Source organism: Balaenoptera ricei, chromosome 17 (assembly GCF_028023285.1).
Source record: "Balaenoptera ricei isolate mBalRic1 chromosome 17, mBalRic1.hap2, whole genome shotgun sequence".
In the NCBI taxonomy this organism is placed as follows: Eukaryota; Metazoa; Chordata; class Mammalia; order Artiodactyla; family Balaenopteridae; genus Balaenoptera; species Balaenoptera ricei.
In genome coordinates this window covers 38,482,487-38,502,152 of record NC_082655.1, presented here as the reverse complement: position 1 = coordinate 38,502,152, position 19,666 = coordinate 38,482,487, and the positions used below count along the sequence as shown (strand labels likewise).

The following is a 19,666-nucleotide window of genomic DNA, read 5'->3' as shown; positions in this document are numbered from 1 at the left end:
GAAGAAAACGTCACCATTCTATTACATTTTTATTTAAAAAATTGGTACTAATTCTTAAATTTTTCCTTTCTTAAGCTTAAAAAAGTCCACCAGTCAAGGTCTTTTGGTTTTGGTATACCCCATCATAGAATGGGGTATAAATTCTAATTTTAAAGACACCCTTAATTTTCAAAGGATATTTGTGATAGGGCTAGTTTTCAGAAAAGATGATTCACCACTCAATTTGGGAATAGGAAGGTGAAATGTTTTGGGGGAGGTTCATAAAAGATGTCTTAGGAAAAATGAATGCTCTCAAACCTTTGGTTTAGGAGCGAGGTGGTGGGGCTAAAGTGTCCCTTTAAAGCAAAGCAACTGATCTTGCAAGCTGTATGGGAAAAGCAACCGATGTGTTCTGCAGCCAAATCGTGGACGCACATTTTTGTGTGACATTCCTGCTTGGGTAGCCAGGCTCTAATTAAGATCTAGCCAGTTCGATGATCACTAGGGAGAGGTCCAGGGTGTGGGGAACACTTCAAATCACATTCCATGAAAACATTAGAGTGTCAAAGCTTAGGAAGGCCCTGATAGTCCATAGACATGGAGGTGGGGTAAAGGACTAAACAAATGGGAGCACATGTCAGCATAAAATAGCTGCTGACACAAATTGAACATGTGCAATTTTTTAAAAGGTGGTATCGAATAACAGGCCAGCAGCCATCCCTCTCGGCATTTCAGACCTCTTTCTTCTCTCCACTTGGGCTCTTTGTGGAGTCACTTCCATCAGGCAAAGTTCCATAGGATAAGCCGTTTGAATCTGGTTGTATTTTGTCCAACATTTGTTTCCCTGCGGAGATAATAATCACAAAGAATCTTTTGAGCTCTTACAGAAGAATAAGTCTTAATAATTTCTCCTCTATCTAGGTCACATTTTATTCCCTTTAAAAGATACTAGGTGGTCACCCTCTAAATAGAAGAGATAAACGTCAAGGAAGAAAGGCCCACGGAACTCCGCGCCCCTTGATGTGTGATCACTGCTGTCCACATGACCGAGCTGTCTCCCGCCCAGGGTCTACCATGCTGAGCACGGAAATCAGGTTGGATCAGTCAGGAGATTAACATGAAGCATGCACTCATCTCCAAACCTCTCTCCCCAGTGTTCTGTCTCCTTGTCCATGTTTAGTCTAACGCATGTAACAACAGAGAAAAACAGTCTTTCCTAGTGGCTTCTAAAGCTGTTACTGATCCTATGTATGGGGCTGTGTGAAATGAAAAATAGAGTTAAGAAGAAGTAAACTTTATTTCCCACCAAAGAACCCCTAACCATACAAGGCATCTCTAACACACACCCTTGCCACGAATGCCAATTCTTGCACTGAGTGCTCTTAGCTGCTAAGATGGCTTGAATGGGAAAGAGAACACAGAACTCATAGGGCCATATTTTCTCAGTCGTAGGGATGAGGCTTTAATGCTTTTTGCTTCAAAGGCTGGGTCCCAGCAGAATGGTGGAGGAAGCTGTGAGAACATCACTGCTTCTTGTCTAGAAATCTATAGGTCACCCCAGATCCCCAGCAAAACTGGAGATTGTTGGGGGTGGTGAGCAGGGGAGGGGGTGAGGACACTGCAGCCCACTTCCTTTGTTCTGGACATGGCTTGTGTTGTGTACGTGACAGAAGCTAGTCATTCTCAGTGAGAGTGGAGAACTGGGACAGAGATGCATCCGCTCTGGATGAGTGAGGTAAGGGAGAGGGGAAGAAGCTCACGTTCAGGTGATCGAGAAGAACGTCTCTCTTGGCCCTACAGTGTACAGGCCACCTCCATCTGAGCACCTGACCTTCTGGCCTTAGATGTTCCCTCAAAGGCTCTCCAAGCAACAAGGGTCTGTTCTTGCCACTCCCACTCCTTTCCCTACCCTTTTCCAATTTAAAGAAACCTCAAAAGGAAATCTGCAACATCACCCAAATCAAGAAGACAGGATCAGTTCTTTTCTAACCCCAGCGTTCTGTGCAAAGCCGATATTCAAATAAATGATTATTAACATTTACAGTTAAACTATCACCTCTGGTTTCATCATGAAATGTACATGTTTTTGAGGGTAAGAATTATGTTTTATATTAATTTAACACCCCAAATCATACCAGCAATGATTAATTTATAAGGATCAAATTTTCTATTCTAAATTAAGGAATACACAGTTTTACCAGGGACATGTCCAAAATCAATGTAAGACTGTGGCAGATGTTCCTTTTCTCGATTTCTTGTGACCAAAACCACACCAAGGAATGACAGAAAACACCTGTGAGAATAATGGTGATAAAGAACACAAGATCACTGAAAGAACTCACAGTGTTAAATAACTGAATTCCATATTCTACACGGTGACATACATTCCACCGGTTTTATTCTTTCTGTTTCTCATGGTAAGCTGCCTAGAACTTGTCTTAATTGCTGCAGCCAATAATATTTGTCCCCAGAACCAAGACCTGGGCAGCTTCCAATAAGTCTCTGCTTCAGGTTTTTACCATCTGGAGGCTAATTTAGGCTCTAAACACTTTGGGTAGACACTAGGTCTCATTTTCTATCCATGCATGCCCAGACTCATTACTGGCATGCAACACGAGCAAAAAAATAATTTATTCTTTAATTTTCTAAGAAATTTTGTTGTCCTTGGCCATAAGAATAGTCATAGTTTCCAGATCCCAGAAGTTTAGCCTCGCCCAAAAATCTTATGAAATTGAATTCTCAAGATAGATGATTTTCTACACTGAAAATAGTCTGGGCTCAAGTTTGCATAACAATGGTCATGCAGGATACCACATCAAGAAGCAACTAAGCATTCACAGAGTGCCAGCTGGAACCAATGGAAGAATTGATACATTGGCGATATTCTGTCAAAGTTCTGCTCTCTGTTTGCCAGAATGCCAGCAGTGACTGTCCTCCAAATCTCCAGGCAGGGTTAAAGCTGGGCACCCAGACACAAGAGAGGAATGGCACCAATCTGATGTTATTAGGTCCAAAGGTAGGGATCTGCCCCAGTCTTGGCCTTTTGTTCTAGGTGATCCTAGAGGCATCTGTGGTTCCCTGATTGAGATCTAACCTAGGGGTTCCCAAGGGTGGGGTAGGTCTGATAGAGTATAAAAATGTGGAGTAGCTACAAGGGCCAGTGGATTTACCTTGACCTTGGCTGGAACAGAAAATCCCCAATGTTTCAGAACCCTCAGAGAGATACTTAAATCACAGACACTGAGCCCTGGGTAGGGTGTTAAGTTGAAAAATATGTTTCTTTTAGGAGCTCGGGGAACTGATGTTTCTTATATAATTTTCCAATTTTCTATGCCTCAGGTACAATGCCAAAAATCTCACATAAAAGTAATAGGATTTCACATACCTTACTTCTGAGACATTTACTCACCCAAAAAGATATATAAATATAGTGAGAAAAGCTGCACCAAGGAATTCCTGATAAAATATGGTACCTACCATAGAAATAGAAGATAACATTAATTTTAGGGTAAGAATATTTACAATAGCTACATACTGTTTTTCAAATTAATATATTATTTTTTCTAAGTATAGTTACCCTTAAAATGCACATCCTGTAGTTTAAAAATATTTGCATGCCATACTAACATTTTCAGTGATCCCAAAAGAACACAGATTTGTAGACTTTATATAATGTAAGTATCATTATTAAAAAATCAGCACCATTAACATAACTTTTGCCAACAGAAGTTTCTTATCCAGTCCAAGATTTGTCCCACTGGCACGTGCAAGAAAACAAAACTCGAGTGATATTTCCCACCTACAGTTTCAAGCCAGGGGTCAGCAAGCCTGACCTGTGCATCTGGGTGGACTCTGGGCCTTTGACACGGCGCTCGCACTTCAGGCCAGCTGCTCCCCATGCTGTCAGTCTTGGCAACGCCCTGCGGTTTGTGGGTCTGGCACATGCTCATTCAGGCACTGGAGGATGCTGATCTGCTACCCCAGCTCCATTTCTCACCGCCAACCCCCTCTCCCATCTCCTTCATCTGGTCTTTCCTTCTGGGTGAAGGGAAATGTGGATGTGTCCTTTACTCCGATGAGCTTTTCTTCTCTCCTTGTTAGTCTCAATGATTTCCTCTTGGCCTATGGTCCCAAAGCCTTCGTAGAGTTTTTACTAAATAAGTTATCTTTAAATTATATATTACTTGGCATCAAATTTGTGTGTGTGTGGTGTTAGCCTTGCTACCCTGTTGACAAGTATTTATTGAGAGTCCTAAGTGCCAGCCACTGCTTAGGTGCTGCAGATACCACAGGGAACAAGACAGGGGCTTTCTCAGTCTCAAGTCTATCTCCTCACCTTAGAGGATAAACTTCCTACAGGAATAAGCCATGTCCCATTCTGATGAATATTTGTTGAATGAATCAACACTTCTGAAGCATTTTTCCATGTTATTACACATTTCCTTGTGATCATTGTAATGTTTTCTTGTTATTCTGAGCTGGTGCCCCATAATATTCATTTCTCGAAGGACATTTTAAATTGTTTCAAATGTTTTGCTTTTGTAAAGTGTCAATAAACTTCTCTACATATTTTTTTCCCAGTATTTTAGGATTTTTTTTGTTGTTGTCGCTTTAAGAGGAATTTCTGTTAAAACAGAGCAAAAACTAAAAAAAGTGTAGTAAAATACACATAACATAAAATTTACCATCCTAAACATTTTAAAGTTTACAGTGCAGTTGTGTTAAGTATACAGTCGTCACTCGGTACCCACAGGATTTGGTTGTAGGACCCCTCCATGGATACCAAAATCCAAGGATGCTCAAGTCCCTTATATAAAATGGCATAATATTTGCATATAACCTACACACATCCTCCACAAATACTTTAAATCATCTCTAAATTACTTATAATACCTAATACAGCGTAAATGCTATGTGAATAGTTGCTACCATGTGGCATATTAAATTTTTGCTTTTTGGAACTTTCTGGAATTTTTTTGGGGGAGGGGATATTTTCTATCCACTGTTGGTTATATCCACAGATGCAGAACTGTTGATATAGAGGGCCAACTATATTCATACTGTTGTGCAACCAATCTTCAGAACTTTTTATCCTGTAAAACTGAAACTCTATACCCATTAAATAACTCCCCATTTCTGCCTCCCCCCAGCCCCTGGCAATCACCACTCTACTTTCCATTTCTGTAAGTTTGACTACTCTGGATACCTCATATAAGTGGAATCATACAGAATTTATCCTTTTGTGACTGGCTTGTTTCACTTAGCATAATGTCCTCAAGGTTCATCCATGTTGTAGCATGTATCAAAAATTCTTTCCTTTTTGATGGCTGAATAATATTCCATTGTATGTATACACCACATATTCTTTATCCATTCATCTGTCAATTTATGTTGCTTCTGACATTTGGCTACTGTGAATAATGCTGCTATGAACCTAGGTGTACAAATATCTGTTTGAGTCCCTGCTTTCAATTCTTTCGGACATATACCCAGAAGTAGAATTGCTGGATCATATGGTAATTCTATGCTTAATTTTTTGAGGAACTGCCATAGTGGCTACACCATTTTACATTCCCACTAACAGTGCACAAGGGTTCCAATTTCTTCATATACTTGCCAACACTTGTTATTTTATTTATTTATTTATTTATTTATTTATTTGCTAGTAGTCATCCTAATGGGTGTGAAGTGGTTTTGGTTTGCATTTTCCTAATGATTAGTGATGTTGAACATCTTTTCATGTGCTTGTTGGCCATTTGTACATCTTCTCTGAAGAAATGTCTTAATCAAGTCCTTTGCCCATTTTTTAATTGGGTTATTTGTTTTTTGTTTTTGAGTTGTAGGATCAAAGAGTAGAAACATTTTTAAGGCTCTTGATAAAAACTATGAAACTCAGTTCTAGGAGGGCGGTACCATGGTACCCAACTCCACGAGAGTGCCTGCAACACTTCAGCCTTGTCAGCATTGATTATTGAGATAAAAAGAGCAAAACAAAAGCTTTACTAATTTAGCAGGCAAAATATGGTATCTCATTTTCGTTTTAAGCTATACTTTTTGATGGGGGCAAAGAGGAGAAGTAAGTCAAGAAGCTTCACCTCCATTCCACACTTCAGTAACATCAGGTGAACTATTATCACTCTCAGAAAGTTCCAGCTTCCCTGATTCATCAATTACTTGGTGTGCTAAGTATTCAGATCCAGACCTGTTGGTCCTCCTATAAAACCTTCTTTTCAGGGGAACTACATGTTTTACACGTCTTTAGCACAGTCATCTTAATTATTATGCTGTACGTCATGCCTATACATGTTTTTGGCCTTGCTCTTTTCCTTTTTCAATATTTCTAGGGCACACAAGTGTACAATCTTTTGTTACTTTCTTTTGTCAACAAGCATAAAATGCTAAAAAATTAGATGTTTTCAGATATAATCTTTCTCTTTAAAAGTAAGTTTCAATTTTGGGAAACAGAAAATGCATTAATTACACTTAAAAATTGCCCACTGGCAGTCACCCTGTTTGCCATGAAATAAAAAAGATGTGTCCATTAGGCAACAGATAATACCTAATTACCTCCATAATACAGAAACTTTGCATTGGGAAATGAAGTCCCAATATGACAAGGTAGTAAATGCATCTAATAAGCCAATGAACTAAGGTATACCAGTACCAAACTTACAAATGATATACCTGAATCTACTGTATTTTTGTTTGGACCAAGTTTCAAATTTATACTTTTTTAACACTATTGTGTCTGACATATTTTAAAAATTTTCCATAGGAAGAAAAGAACTACAATGGTAGAAAAATAGAGGCCAGAACAGCAAAGGTAGTAGTTTTCTATTCTCATCTGTCTGGCCTTCCCTGGAACACTGGATTCACTTTTGGACCCCTCTCTCTGATGCAGGTGGTGAGGACCAGGGAGGGAAGAGTTCATCGAACTGGGGATGTTTGGTCCAGAGACAGGACACAAGAGGACGTGTGCTTTGATTATCAGAAGGGCTGGCAAGGAGAAGACTCCAGAAAGCAGAACTAAGATGAGCATCTTGAATTCACAGGGAGGCTTATTTCAGCTCCAATACAGGGGAATACTTTCTAATAATTAGAGCTCTCCAAATTATTAGAGCGATTCAAACCAGGACTGAACTGTCTCGGGGGACAGAGAGCACTGGGGAACATTCACACAAAGTAGAATAAGCTCTCCTAGAGGATGTTATGGAGGAAGTTCAGACACTGGGTGGTAGCTAGGAGGATGTGGGCTATACATTCCCTTATAACCAAAATATTCCTTGATTTTCTCATCACTCTGAGGGAGACTTCATTTATGCTTGTTATGGGGATAGAATCACCTAAGCGTAGAAAGCCAAAACTCACCTGCAATAATGGCACTGATTGTAAAGAAAGTATGGTTAACGGGCACCACCGTCGCTGTACTGTAGAGTTTTGTGGCTTGATTCAGGAGCCTAGAGCAGAAGGCACTTACTGAAGCTCTGTCTTTGAGAGACGCTCAACAATAAGTTAACAATAACATCGAGAAATGCATGTTCTTTAGCTACAACTACAAAGGGAAAGGAAGTGCAGTAAAAGGGCATTTCCAATCAGCAGTCATAGCTTATATGCATCTGATGTATGAGATCAGATGTCAGGTTTTACGGTCTGTTTAAACCAACAACAGTAACAATGAAAAGCAATTAATCATATTTGGAGGCCACAGAAGTTTGAGTTGGAAGCGATTCAAGCTGCTGGACCAGTATCACACTGGGGCTGATTCATTAGGATAGACTTTAGAACCTGTTAAATATCATATCTGGGGAATGGTATAGCTATCCCTTGACATGCCACGTGCCAAGAAAGAAGATGGAGAAGTAAAGGAATGTTTAATGTTTCAAAAACAATGCTCAGCCCTCCAGCTGCAGAGCACATGTGGGAGCTCAGCTTCCCACTTTGGCCGCCAACATGGTTCAGGTTCCCACAACTGCACTGTGCAGCCCTGTCAGGGACTAGACCTTTTCTGAAGCAGCGCATTGCATTGACATCACCTGGGCACTTTAAAAAGCACTAGTGTTTAGGTCCTATTCTAGAGCAATTGAAAAAAAAATTTGTGAGTAGAGCCCAAGTGTTCCTCTATGTGTGTGTGTGTACATGCATGTATACACACACACATGCATGTACACAGGCATGTAAGTATATATGTGCATGTATACATATATGTACAAACAAACCTCCTCAGGTAATGAATTGTAATGGGAAGCCAGGGCTGAGAACCATGGTTCTACAGTTCTAGCGTGGTCACGTAGTTCTAGTGTGAGAGGTGCAGGGACTGAAACAAGGGTGATAGGAATGTAGTTTACCTTCAGTTGTATCTGGCTTTGAAATTCATGAAGCAGAGTTTAAAGATAATGATGCTAATCACTAAATTCTGAAACTGTACTGATTAATTCAGAAGAGAGATGCAACAAAACAGTTTCATGATTCAAGTATTAGATACACACTTGGTCTGATAAACAAACAAAAGGAACAGTTTGTTTATGACAAATGAAACAGTGACAGGACATTGGATTTCTCCTGTAACACACTCCTTGTAACAGGGTCCATATTCAACCCGTAACAATTAGACTTGACTTCTAGCACCTAAGGAAGGAACCACTCTCCTCCAAAATTTGGGCTTTGATTTCCTGGCTGGCACTGGGCTGGTGCTCCTGCATAGCATTTGGGGTAAACAGAAAGCTTTCTGGTGGACTCAGGAGAACCTAGCAGCAAAGGCAAAATCATGATGTGAACTGGAGGGGAAGAGATTGGAGCAGATGGAGGTGGGGGGAGAGAAGAGCAGAAATTAAAAATGTTCCATATCACCACTGTGAGGCCCCAAGAGAAATGTAAAACAATCATTCTGCAATCCCGTGGGTGCAAAGAAAATTCTGGCTGAAGATGCAAAGTTTTGGGGAAAGGATTTCCCTCCCGGCCAAACGTCTGGTTTTGTCCATCTCTGGGCAATTAATGAGTATGAGCTAAGAAATGAAGGTGAAGGGTTCATGTATTTCCTATATTTAGAATGAAATCCTGGATGTGGACCTGCCCCTTTGATTTATTGCTAATGACAACCTGTGTGCGATGGATATTAATTACAAGCAGAAGAGCATCAGGAAAGTATCAAAGTGCACTTAGCTGGATTATGGCCACACTTTAGAACTCACAAAACATGAAGGCAATGCTTCGTAAAAACTTATTATTGGATGTGAAAGATAAAGCCAGGGATATTGGCCGAGGATAAGCATAGACCCCTCACCCTTAGAAATCAGTTGCATCTAATTTTAATTATCATCTGAGGCCAATAAAGATGAATGCTCAGAGAAGCACAGGAATGTTGAAAGAGCAGTGAGTACGTAAGAGCTAACTTACTTGACTTGGAAAACACAAGATGCTATCATGATGATAAACATGATATAGAAGATGGGATAAGTTAGTTGCATTTTATCCGTCACAGAAAAAGTGATCATGCCTGAGACGGCTTTTACTGAAATGACAGTCAATGAGGCTGAAAAAGAAAACACAAAACACAAATAAAATACATATTTGAGGTAGAATTACAAATAAGTATCTTAACTTTACATGGTAGAGTAGTAAATACCCCTATTATGCTTCAAGAATGAAGACTGCCCTGAGAGGTGTAGGGAGAGTAGGTTGTGATGCCAGCCAAGCAGTAGCCCTGTTGCTCAAGCTGTGGGCTTTCCATTTGCTTAAATCAGCTAAAGATCTGTTGTGTGACTGAGTGCTTATCTTTGGAGCAAGATGCTTATTTTCCAGCCCTCACTGTTGAAAGGACGCTGTGGAGGTTATAATTACTAGTAGACGGGAAAGGAAGAAAACAATGAAGGGAGGAGATAAGAAAAGGCAGATTGCCCATGTGACATTAATGGGAAAATAACTATTAAACTATACTGAAAAAATTTAAAGCCAAATAGATGAGAAGACTGGAAAGTGAAAAGCAACTCACTCCGTGAGTTTACTAAGAGTTGTACTAAGTCTACATATGAGTCCTTTTGTTAGTAAATGCCTAGAAGTTTCCTTAAAAATATTTTTTGACAAGGACGTTAATAGTAAGCAGGACAGAGCTGAGTATTCATTTCTCAGAGTCAACCGTAAATCTAAGATTTACATAAGCAATGTCTGTTTATCTTCTATGCTAAAGAGGAACTTATCCCTATGGGAACAAGTTTCTCACATGTTTCAAACAGCAATGAGGAAAAAGTGATTTGATAAGGTTATGTTAGTATGAAAGCAAGGAAGAATTTTCTGGAAACACAGTGTTTCCGTAGGAAGAAGAGAGTGTTTTCTTTTTGTCTTAGGTCCCTTGAAACTACTGTTGCATATAATTCCATAATTTAGCTGAAACCCACAGAAAGTTAAAAAATAATTTTTACATGAAATCAAATATCTGTAAGTCAAAGGCAGTGTGAAGAAGAAATACTATCTTTGATCTACTTGGTCGTAATATATCTGAGCTTTATTCCTTTTAGCTTTTGAAAAGGAGACTATATATATATATATATATAAAATGTTTAAAATAGCAGGTGATGGCCAACTAGGAAAAGCCTAGTTTTCCAAAAACTAAAAATATACTTTGACTTGAAAGGATACCAGGGCACACTTCCAAATTAGGCATTTTCTTTCTGTTAAAAGTCATAATTAACAGAGGAGACCAGGTGATAAGTTCTAAAAACAAACTTCCAATCTGAACAAAGAGGCCCTTACAGCTGGGCCCTTCTTCACTTTAAATGTTTTTTGACTTGGTCATTTTACATATTTTCTATAGATTATGAAAATAGTCATATTTTAGCTAATCTAGAAATGTAAAATATCTATAGACATATATGTCATTTGATGGTTTAAGTTTATAAGGTTAGCTCTTGCGGGACCTTGATTTCCTCCTAAACACTTGGCTTGAAATTAGAGCGCGATGTGGTGATGGGCTTGTGGTCTGAACAACCAGCTTTCCAAAAGAGATCATTAACGGAGAAAGAGTTGAACACACTATTCCCTTCGCCTCAGAACCTCAGGGTTGCAAAGGCCACCTAATTCAACCACCATCGGATGTTAAATTATACTTAAATACAAAACAAAAACAAAACTAGAATTCTTTATTAAACAGCTAAACCAACTATCAGTTGCTAGAGTTAATCACTATATTTTCAAAGCATGCACAGTCACCACCTGATTAATCACTGTTTATTGTATTTCTAAGCTGGTGTTGAGTACTTCTAAATTTTTTTGAGGGCGGGGGTGGTTAATGAGGATGGGTGGGAATACCAAATTGTAATGCAGTATCATTCTAATGCTGTAGATATAAAAGTAGAAAGTACTTACATATGCACAGAAAAAAAGGCTAGAAGAAACTACATCAAGATACTATCAGTGGCTATCTCTAGGCAATGGGATTATGAATAAACTTTAAACTCATTTTTTTTAAACTATAAAAAGTATGCATGCCCATTTACAAAAATTTGGAAAATGCAGAAAAGTCTGGAAAGAAAAATAAAAATCACCTGTAATCTCAACACTCATCCCCAAATCATTTTTAACATTTGAGACTCTTTGTAGTTATTTTTCTATCGCTAAGCACAAATATAACATGTGAATCATACAGTATATACTACTTAGGAACCAATTTTCCATCACCATTAAGTATTTTCTATGCCACTAATTATTCTTCTAAAGTATGATTTTTATTGGCTGGAGAGTAAGCCTTTGTATGACTGGGAATGCCTTTTGGGAATTCCTTACTCTTGGATATTTTGATTGTATCCATTTTTTTGGTATTAAAAATGAAACTGTGATGAATATCCTTGAATACAAATCTTTGTATATCATTCTGCCAATTTCTGTAGGAAAATCACCTAAAGGGCAATTACTGTGTTGACAGCCACTGTTCTTCTGAAATCTGTTGGTAAACTATCTTCTACAGAGGACCAGACACACTCCCATCATATCATGCTGCAGTGCTCAATTATATGAATTTTTATATTTTATATTAAAATATTTTATATTTTATAGTTTCTTGTTGTCTTTCTCTGTTTTCTTAATGCTCAGCAGTAGACATGTATTACTTTCATCATTATAACAGTACGATTTTTACCCAACATTAATTATGCTGACCCATGTTTAAAAGTCAGCCTTCTCAGTTTATTCCTAGTTCTTCCTCAGAACTGATTCTTGGGTTTATGTATCGATCCATTGCTTTTCTGCTTTCTATTTCATTAATTTTTGCCTTTATCTTTACTAATTGCTCCTTTCTGCTTGCCTCAGCTTTATTTCTGTGCTTCTTTCCCCTAACTTCTTGAGTTGAGTACTTAATTGACTTACATTTAAAGCAATGAATTTCCTTCTGAATACAGCATTAGGCATAAACTATAGGTTTAATATTAAGTGTTTTCATAATAATTTAAGAAATATATGCTGTAATGAAATCGTGGTTTCTGCTTTGGCCCAGCTGCAGTTTAAGCATAGTGTTTAACATTCCCAGGTGGTACGGTGTTAGTGGTTCTATTTTTGTTATTATTTTCTGTTTTTATTTCACTGTGATCTGAAAATGTGGTCTGTACTATTTCAACTTCCTGGAATGTATCAAAAATTTCTTTGTGGCCAATCGTAAGATCAGCTTTTGTAAATGTTACACAGGCACTTGAAAGAAGGTGTATTCTCTGCTTTCTGGATTTAGAGTTCAACATTAGAGCTGCCAGATCAAAATTAAGCATTCAGTTTCTCTAATTTTACATATTTTTCTGTCTACTTATTTCCATGAGCTAAGAGAAGTCTCCTGCTCCTCTTATAATTATGCTAATGTAGTTTCTGAAATAGCTGCTGCCCAGTCTACTGAGGGCCCCTGTCCCCTGATGCCTCCTCCTTCCAAGCCCCAGTCCTACCCTGATTAGCAACTAAATACTAACAGGGGAGCCTCCAGGATCCTCTGTTTCATTTAGTGCTTCTGCCTTGATTTCAACTTAGATGGTAATATAATGACCTTCTGCTTTCTTTTACTTTCAATCTGAGTTACCTTGTTTAGATGAAATTTATGTATGAAGTCAAAATATTTCACAACCAGCAGAGGCCAATCAGAAAGGGTGCTGTTTCAATAAACCTTATAGAGCTGAACCAGAGGAAACTGGCTGAATCCAATTTCAGAATCTTTTTCAAAATCAATATGGGAATTTTTCTGAAGTCCAATTTGGAAATCTTTCATTTTCACTTGGTAAACTTACCCCATTTACATTTATGATCAAAGCTGATATGTATGGTCTTAATTCTGTTATCATACTTTCCTATTTAAAATTTCCTTTATTTTCAATATTTTCCTACATAATGTGCATCTTTTCTCTTAGTTTGCTTTTGTTCTCCCTTCCTGGTAATTTGGAAGAAAAAAAATATAAAGTTTCTTTTCTGTTCTTTTGATCAACCACATACCTGAACATGTTCTAGAGTAAATTTGTTTCTATAAGTAACTATCACAAATGCAACTCTTCCAATTCAGAGGAGAGTTGATGAAATGAAGAAATGAAACCTCCAGCACCTCGTGAACATGGGAGCTGCAGCTGCCTCAAAGGTATAAATACAATGTAAAAAGTTAGAGTAAACAACATGTGATGGATGGGTCATCTTAGGCAAAGAAGGAATTATAAATAAATTTTTGAAAAGGGAATTTCCCAAATGATTAGTGAGATCTCCTAGTGTTGAGATATATATATGTATGTATATGTGTGAGAGACAGAGATACAGAGGAGTGGGGAGGGAGAATAGATTTAAAAATATATAGAGGGCTTATGTAAGCATCAGTTTTCAAATCTTATAAGGTGCCTCTGGAAAAAAAGGAAATGGGTAGTTAAATAATGAATGAAAGAAATGTTGTATTCAAGAAAAATCATACTGCTCACATTTGTTTCATATTAGCCATGTTTTAAAGTTTTTTTTTTTTCCTAAATGTAAACAGGATAGTCCTAGATAACTTCTGATACAAAAGTTTCATTTGGGTTTATTCATTTGTTTCTCTTTTAATATTCTTCAATTATTTACTAAGAAAAAAATCCCCAAATTGTCAGAGAGCAAATAAAACTATCAAGAAGTAAAAATCCTTAAATATATTAAAAATTAAACATATATCAATTGCAGCAATGGACATGCAAAGTATGATCTGCGTAACTGAGACTCAGTTTCTATAGATCAGAATTGAAAAGTAGAAACAATGAGAAAAAATAGAATGCTCAAATATTTTCCTTTAAACTCTTTTATGACTTAGCATGGCTAGATTAGATAATTAGAAAACAAAAAATATCCTTACCTAGAAGTGCCACCAGGGTTAGCAGAATCGCAATGTGTTTTATTCCTTTTCTTTTATGGAAATACAGGAGAATGCAGAAAATTAGTATTTCTAAAATCTAGAAATGGAAAAGATGAAAAAGAGTAAAGTGTAAATTATTCTATATGAAGTTTTCAGAATGTCACACTTCTCTTTTTGATTTTGCAACAACTATCATATGAGGGTTGAGGATGACTGGAGCTCCTAAGGACAATTATAAACATATGAGAACAGCATACGGAGCCTTAGTGATCCAGACCCAGAGTTCTAACATCACCTACATGGCAATGATGCCCAAATCTAGATCTCCAGTCCTGACCTCCCAACTCCAGTCTCATTTATCCAGTTGTCTACCAGACATTTTCACATGCATTTTTTTTTTTTTTTTTTTTCGCTGCGTTGGGTCTTCTTTGCTGCACATGGGCTTTCTCTAGTTGTGGTGCGTGGGCTTCTCATTGTGGTGGCTTCTCTTGTTGCGGAGCATGGGCTCTAGGCACGCAGGCTTCAGTAGTTGTGGCATGTGGGCTCAGTAGTTGTGGCTCATGGGCTCTAGAGCACAGGCTTAGTAGTTGTGGCACACAGGCTTAGTTGCTCCACACCATGTGGGGTCTTCCCGGACCAGGGCTCAAACCTGTGTCCCTTGCATTGGCAGGCAGATTCTTAACCACTGGGCCGCCAGAGAAGTCTGACACATGCATGTTTAACAGCCATAACACACGAATATGCGCAACACTTAACTCTTTTTTTTTTTTGGCCGTGTCGTGTGGCATGCAGGATATTAGTTTCCCGACCAGGGATCGAACCTGTGCCCCCTGCAGTGGAAGCGCAGAGTCTTAAACACTGGACTGCCAGGGAAGTCCCAACACTTAACTCTCTATTTTTTTTTTCCTTTGGCTGCGTTGGGTCTTCATTGCTGCACGCGGGCTTTCTCTAGTTTTGGCGAGCGGGGGCTACTCTTCCTTGCGGTGCACGGGCTTCTCATTGTGGTGGCTTCTCTTGTTGTGGAGCACAGGCTCTAGGTGCGCAGGCTTCAGTAGTTGTGGCCATGGGCTTAGTTGCTCCGTGACATGTGGGATCTTCCTGGACCAGGACTTGAACCCATGTCCCCTGCACTGGCAGGCGGATTCTTAACCACTGCACCACCAGGGAAGTCCCCAACACTTAACTCTTGGTGGCCTACCTTCCCTACCTGTTCCTCCTGGGCCTCCCCCCCATCAGGAGATGGCATCACCACATGCCCTGTTGCACAAGCTGAAAACTCTTCCCTTTCCCTCATTCCTCACCACCCTCTCTGACTAGTGCAACAGCTTCTACTTTGTCTCTGATTTGACTCTTGCCTCTTTACAATCCAGACATTCAGCAGCAAGAGGAGTCATTTAAAAATACAATTTGGATAATGAAATATTTCATTCATAGAGAGTATATATGAATATACATATCAGGTATTTACAGTAATGTGACAAGTACCATTGTGCCCTCTACTCAACCTGAGAAACAGAACCCATCAATCCCTGTGAAGTCTCTCGTTCCCAATTGCACTCCCCTCCTCCTGCAACCTCCCCAGGAACCACTACATTGAGTTTTGTGTATACCATTCATTTTCTTTATACTTTATCACATTTCTACGTATCCCCAAATGACGCCGTTTATTTTTGCACACTTGTTCTTTATACAAGTGGAATTATACTTGCTTTCACGCTCCTGCTTTTTTTTTCACTGTGCATTATGTTTATGAGATTCATCCAGGATGATACATGTAGTAAAAATAGAAATTAGATCTAGTCATTCCTTTGCTTAAACGTCCCATCACGTTAAGAATAAGATCCACACTCCCTCCTGGATGGCAAAGCCCCAGTTAACTTCTGGGACCTCATCATCTTGTACGGCTGGCTCCTGGAAGGTCCAACCTGCACCAGCCACAGATGGCCTACCCTTCCCCGCCAACCCCTGCCACCCCGCTGAGTCCTTTGAGGTCCTCAGATTGCTCAGCTTTGGGGCCTTTGCACTAAGAGTTTGCCCTGCCTGGAATGCTCTTTCCCTGAGCTATTGTTTGCACACTGACTTCTTCTAGTCACTCAGCTCCTTGGAGAGATCTTCCCAGATCGTTCTGATCTCACAGAGCCACCCAGCTGTCCTATCACAACCCCGACGTCAGGTGGCTACCGTAGAGTATTTTATCATGACCTGTTCGCGTGGTTATGTGTTTCTTGTCTGTTTCCCACTAGCACATCTGCTCTATGAGAACAGGGACCTTTTCTGCCTCCAGTGCCTGGAATACAGTTGGTCACTCAATAAGTATTTTTCGAATTAATGAGTAAATTACACCTCAAATTTATTACGAACAACTTGCCAAAAAAACAAGCCTAATGTCTAATAAACTGAGTGTTCAATAAGTATTAATTGACTGAATGTCTAAAATTTTCCTACCTTTAAGAAAACTAGTATAATTTTGAGTCCTCAATTTTATTTTTGTTTTAGCTGTTTTTTTCTTTTTTGTAGTCCTTAAGATAACCTGAAGCATAGCTTTTTTTTTTCTCCCCCCAAAGAGACAGTATCTCTGGACTGAAATCATAAATATGAATGTTTACATTGGACAAGTGAAAATACCAGCATTAATTTTTTTCTTAAAAATGGCTAGAGTTAGGGACTTCACTACTTTCAGGGCTGCATTTTACTTATGGAGCCCTAAATAAACATGTCTCTTCTGTTCTAACTCAAGGTTTTGCTTGTTGGTTTGTTTCTCCCTTTAATCCTCTGTGGGCATGGAAAGCAGCAGGACCATATCTTCCTCATTTAAAAACCTTTTCATCTAAAATGGAAGATTAACTCATCCCTTAGTCTTTTCTTTTCCTGGCAAATTAAACCAATTGTTTTAACTCTTCCTTATAGCACTTATTTGCCAGACCTTTAATTTAATCAAGTCGTGCTTCAAAAGCTATTCAACTCCTATCTCTTTGCCTTCCTGAAAGCTGCCATCGAAACCGAAACATCCCTCTCGACTTGGTCTCCCCTCCACCACAGTTGTCCATTTCTCATGTGATACAATTACAGACAGCTCCCAGCAGCCTTTGGGACCACTGTATTTGTGGCTGGAGGGAAGAGCGCTCTTCCTGCACTAAGGCACAGAGCATGTTAGCTAAATCTGTTAGCATGCCAATTATTAACATTTTTGGGGGGGATGACGGTAGTTATCAGTTTTGAAAATCATGTATGACTTTTTTTACAAACTCTATCTCTGTGGCTTCAGATCTATAAAACATGAGTTCCTATTATTCACAGAATGACTGCAGTCGCCCTGGGTTCTGTCCTGTGGCAAGAGATCACGGAGCTCCCGGGAATAAAATATTCAAGCAGCATGAGTTAACGTTAATTTTTTCTTTTCTAGTAACATTTTCTCTCCTCTCTGAAAAAATCAACATCAAAGAAGCTGTGACTTCTGCAGGTTGTTGCGACCCAGGAAGAGGCTGCTTTGCTGATTGCTATCTCAGAGGCCAGAAATAATAACAGCACCTAGTGCATGCTTGCCACATGCTTTACTTGTACTAATTCATTGAATCCTCACAACAACCTCAGGAGGTGGGCACTATTACTGTCCTCATTTTACAGATGGGGAAACCAAGGCTCAGAAGGGTTAAGTGGTACAGCTCTGGAAGGCAGAATTACGCCCCCTCTCCCACCCCAAGATGTCCACGTCCTAATCTCTGGAACTTGTGTGTATGTTACTTTACACAGCAAAGGGGCTTTGCAGATGTGATTGAGGCTATGGACCTTGAGATGCGGAGATTATCCTGGATTATCCGAATGGGCCCAGTGTAGTCACAAGGGTCCTTAAAAGCAGAGAACCTTCCCAGCTGTGGTCAGAGAGAGATGTAACATGAGAAAGACCCAAGTCAAGGAATGCTGGCTGCCTCTAGAAGCTGGAAAAGGCAAGGAAACAGATTCTCCCCAAGGGGCGTTCGCAAGGAATACAGCTCTGCCAATACCTTGATTTTAGTCCATGAGACCTGTGTTGGACTTCTGACCTTCAAAACTGTAACAAAATTAATTTGTGTTGTTTTAAGCCACTAAGTTTGTGACAATTTGTTATGGAAACAATAGGAAACTAATTCAGGTTTGGGTACCTGAAGTCTTTCCAGAGGAACAAAATTCTCAGGATGAGTTTTCTGAACTATTCTGGGTTTTCTGGATTCATTCTCCAATTTGATTTAAAGGCCCGCATCACCCTGTTTTCAGTGGTAAAAAGGGCACTGGCAGTCCATGCGATGATGTGACAAAAGACATACACAAAATTTCATCACTGGAAACCCTAGTCTTGCTACCAGAATCTGAGCCTGTGTTCACCTCCTTTTCTCCCACCGAGTTCTTTCTTAAAGTACAGCCTTTGATATATAGCTGCCTTGTCCAGAAGAAATGAGCTCTGCAAAGGTTCTCTCTAAGGCCAAGCCTGGACAAAGGTCTGATACTCGGAGGTCAGCTTGTATTAATTCTGCCTGGAGAGCTGCGTGGGGAAACGAACTGGAGTGTGCACCCCAGAAGTGGATGACCCGGTTTGGAATTCTGGCTCTGCCACTTAGTATTTAAGTGACCTTGGACAAGTGACTGAACCTCCCTAACTCAGTTTCTCCATCTGCCAATGTCTAGGGCTGTTGCACAGATGAAGGACAGAACGTGGTCGGAGTGGGCATAGGGCTCAGACTGCTTGGTGAGGTTGGCTACTGCGGCCGCAAAGTGTATCCTAGCGCAGACCTGCGAGTGCTACTTACGTTCAGACAACGAAGCAGATGAACCTTATGCAACAGACACGGAGGCTTTGTACACACACAGTTTTCTCCCTTCAGGTTTTAACACCTGCCGGTGGGTTGTTGAAGCAGCTTTTGCCAGAAAGGCCAACTTAATAATCGGCTTCGGGGTAGAGAATTACACCAATCGACAGGCTGGGTCCCTGCTTTGGCTGATTTAATTTTCGGTCTAGTGGAGAGGAAATGAGCACCATGCAGATTATTTTGTGAAGGATTCTACGTTCACAAGAGAGGTTTCCACCTGAATAGTCTATGGGGAAATCTGGGTGGGCAAAACAGCCACAGTCAAGCCTGCCATAGAACACGAATTAACTGAGGCTCAGAGCCACGTTCCCTCATGTGGGTTCTGCAGAGGCATTAATAGTTGCTACTCAACAAAAGGTCCTACAAGAAAAGGGCCTTGTGGTCATATAAGCCTGGGCAGGGCGGGATTAACAAGGTTAAGCCTGTCTCTTTCCTAAAGGACTTCTAGTTTTTAACTTGCTGATGGAGATGTTGAATTTCTCAGGGGGACGTGTATGTTTTATAGCATCTCTCCAAGCTAGTT

The 19,666-nt window shown here is 39.7% G+C and overlaps 2 protein-coding genes across 6 annotated transcripts in view; both read right to left on the bottom strand.

Annotated features, from left to right (window-relative positions):
• Positions 1-19,666, bottom strand: part of RPL30 (ribosomal protein L30) — a 451,366-nt gene that overhangs the window by 121,942 nt on the left and 309,758 nt on the right. The window lies entirely within an intron of this gene.
• NIPAL2 (NIPA like domain containing 2) overlaps positions 13-19,666 on the bottom strand; it is a 69,591-nt gene continuing 49,937 nt past the window's right edge. For 3 of the 5 annotated variants that reach the window (XM_059901782.1, XM_059901781.1, XM_059901783.1), the window contains 6 exons: positions 14,303-14,399; positions 9,373-9,508; positions 7,348-7,436; positions 3,389-3,452; positions 2,178-2,272; positions 13-823 (listed from right to left, as the gene is read on the bottom strand). In XM_059901782.1, coding sequence (XP_059757765.1) covers positions 711-823; positions 2,178-2,272; positions 3,389-3,452; positions 7,348-7,436; positions 9,373-9,508; positions 14,303-14,399 — 594 coding nt within the window. In that variant the 3' untranslated portion in view covers positions 13-710. Of the gene's footprint in view, positions 824-2,177; positions 2,273-3,385; positions 3,453-3,566; positions 4,604-7,347; positions 7,437-9,372; positions 9,509-14,302; positions 14,400-19,666 lie in introns of those variants that run through there. The other 2 variants (XR_009498465.1, XM_059901784.1) reach the window with 2 other exon arrangements.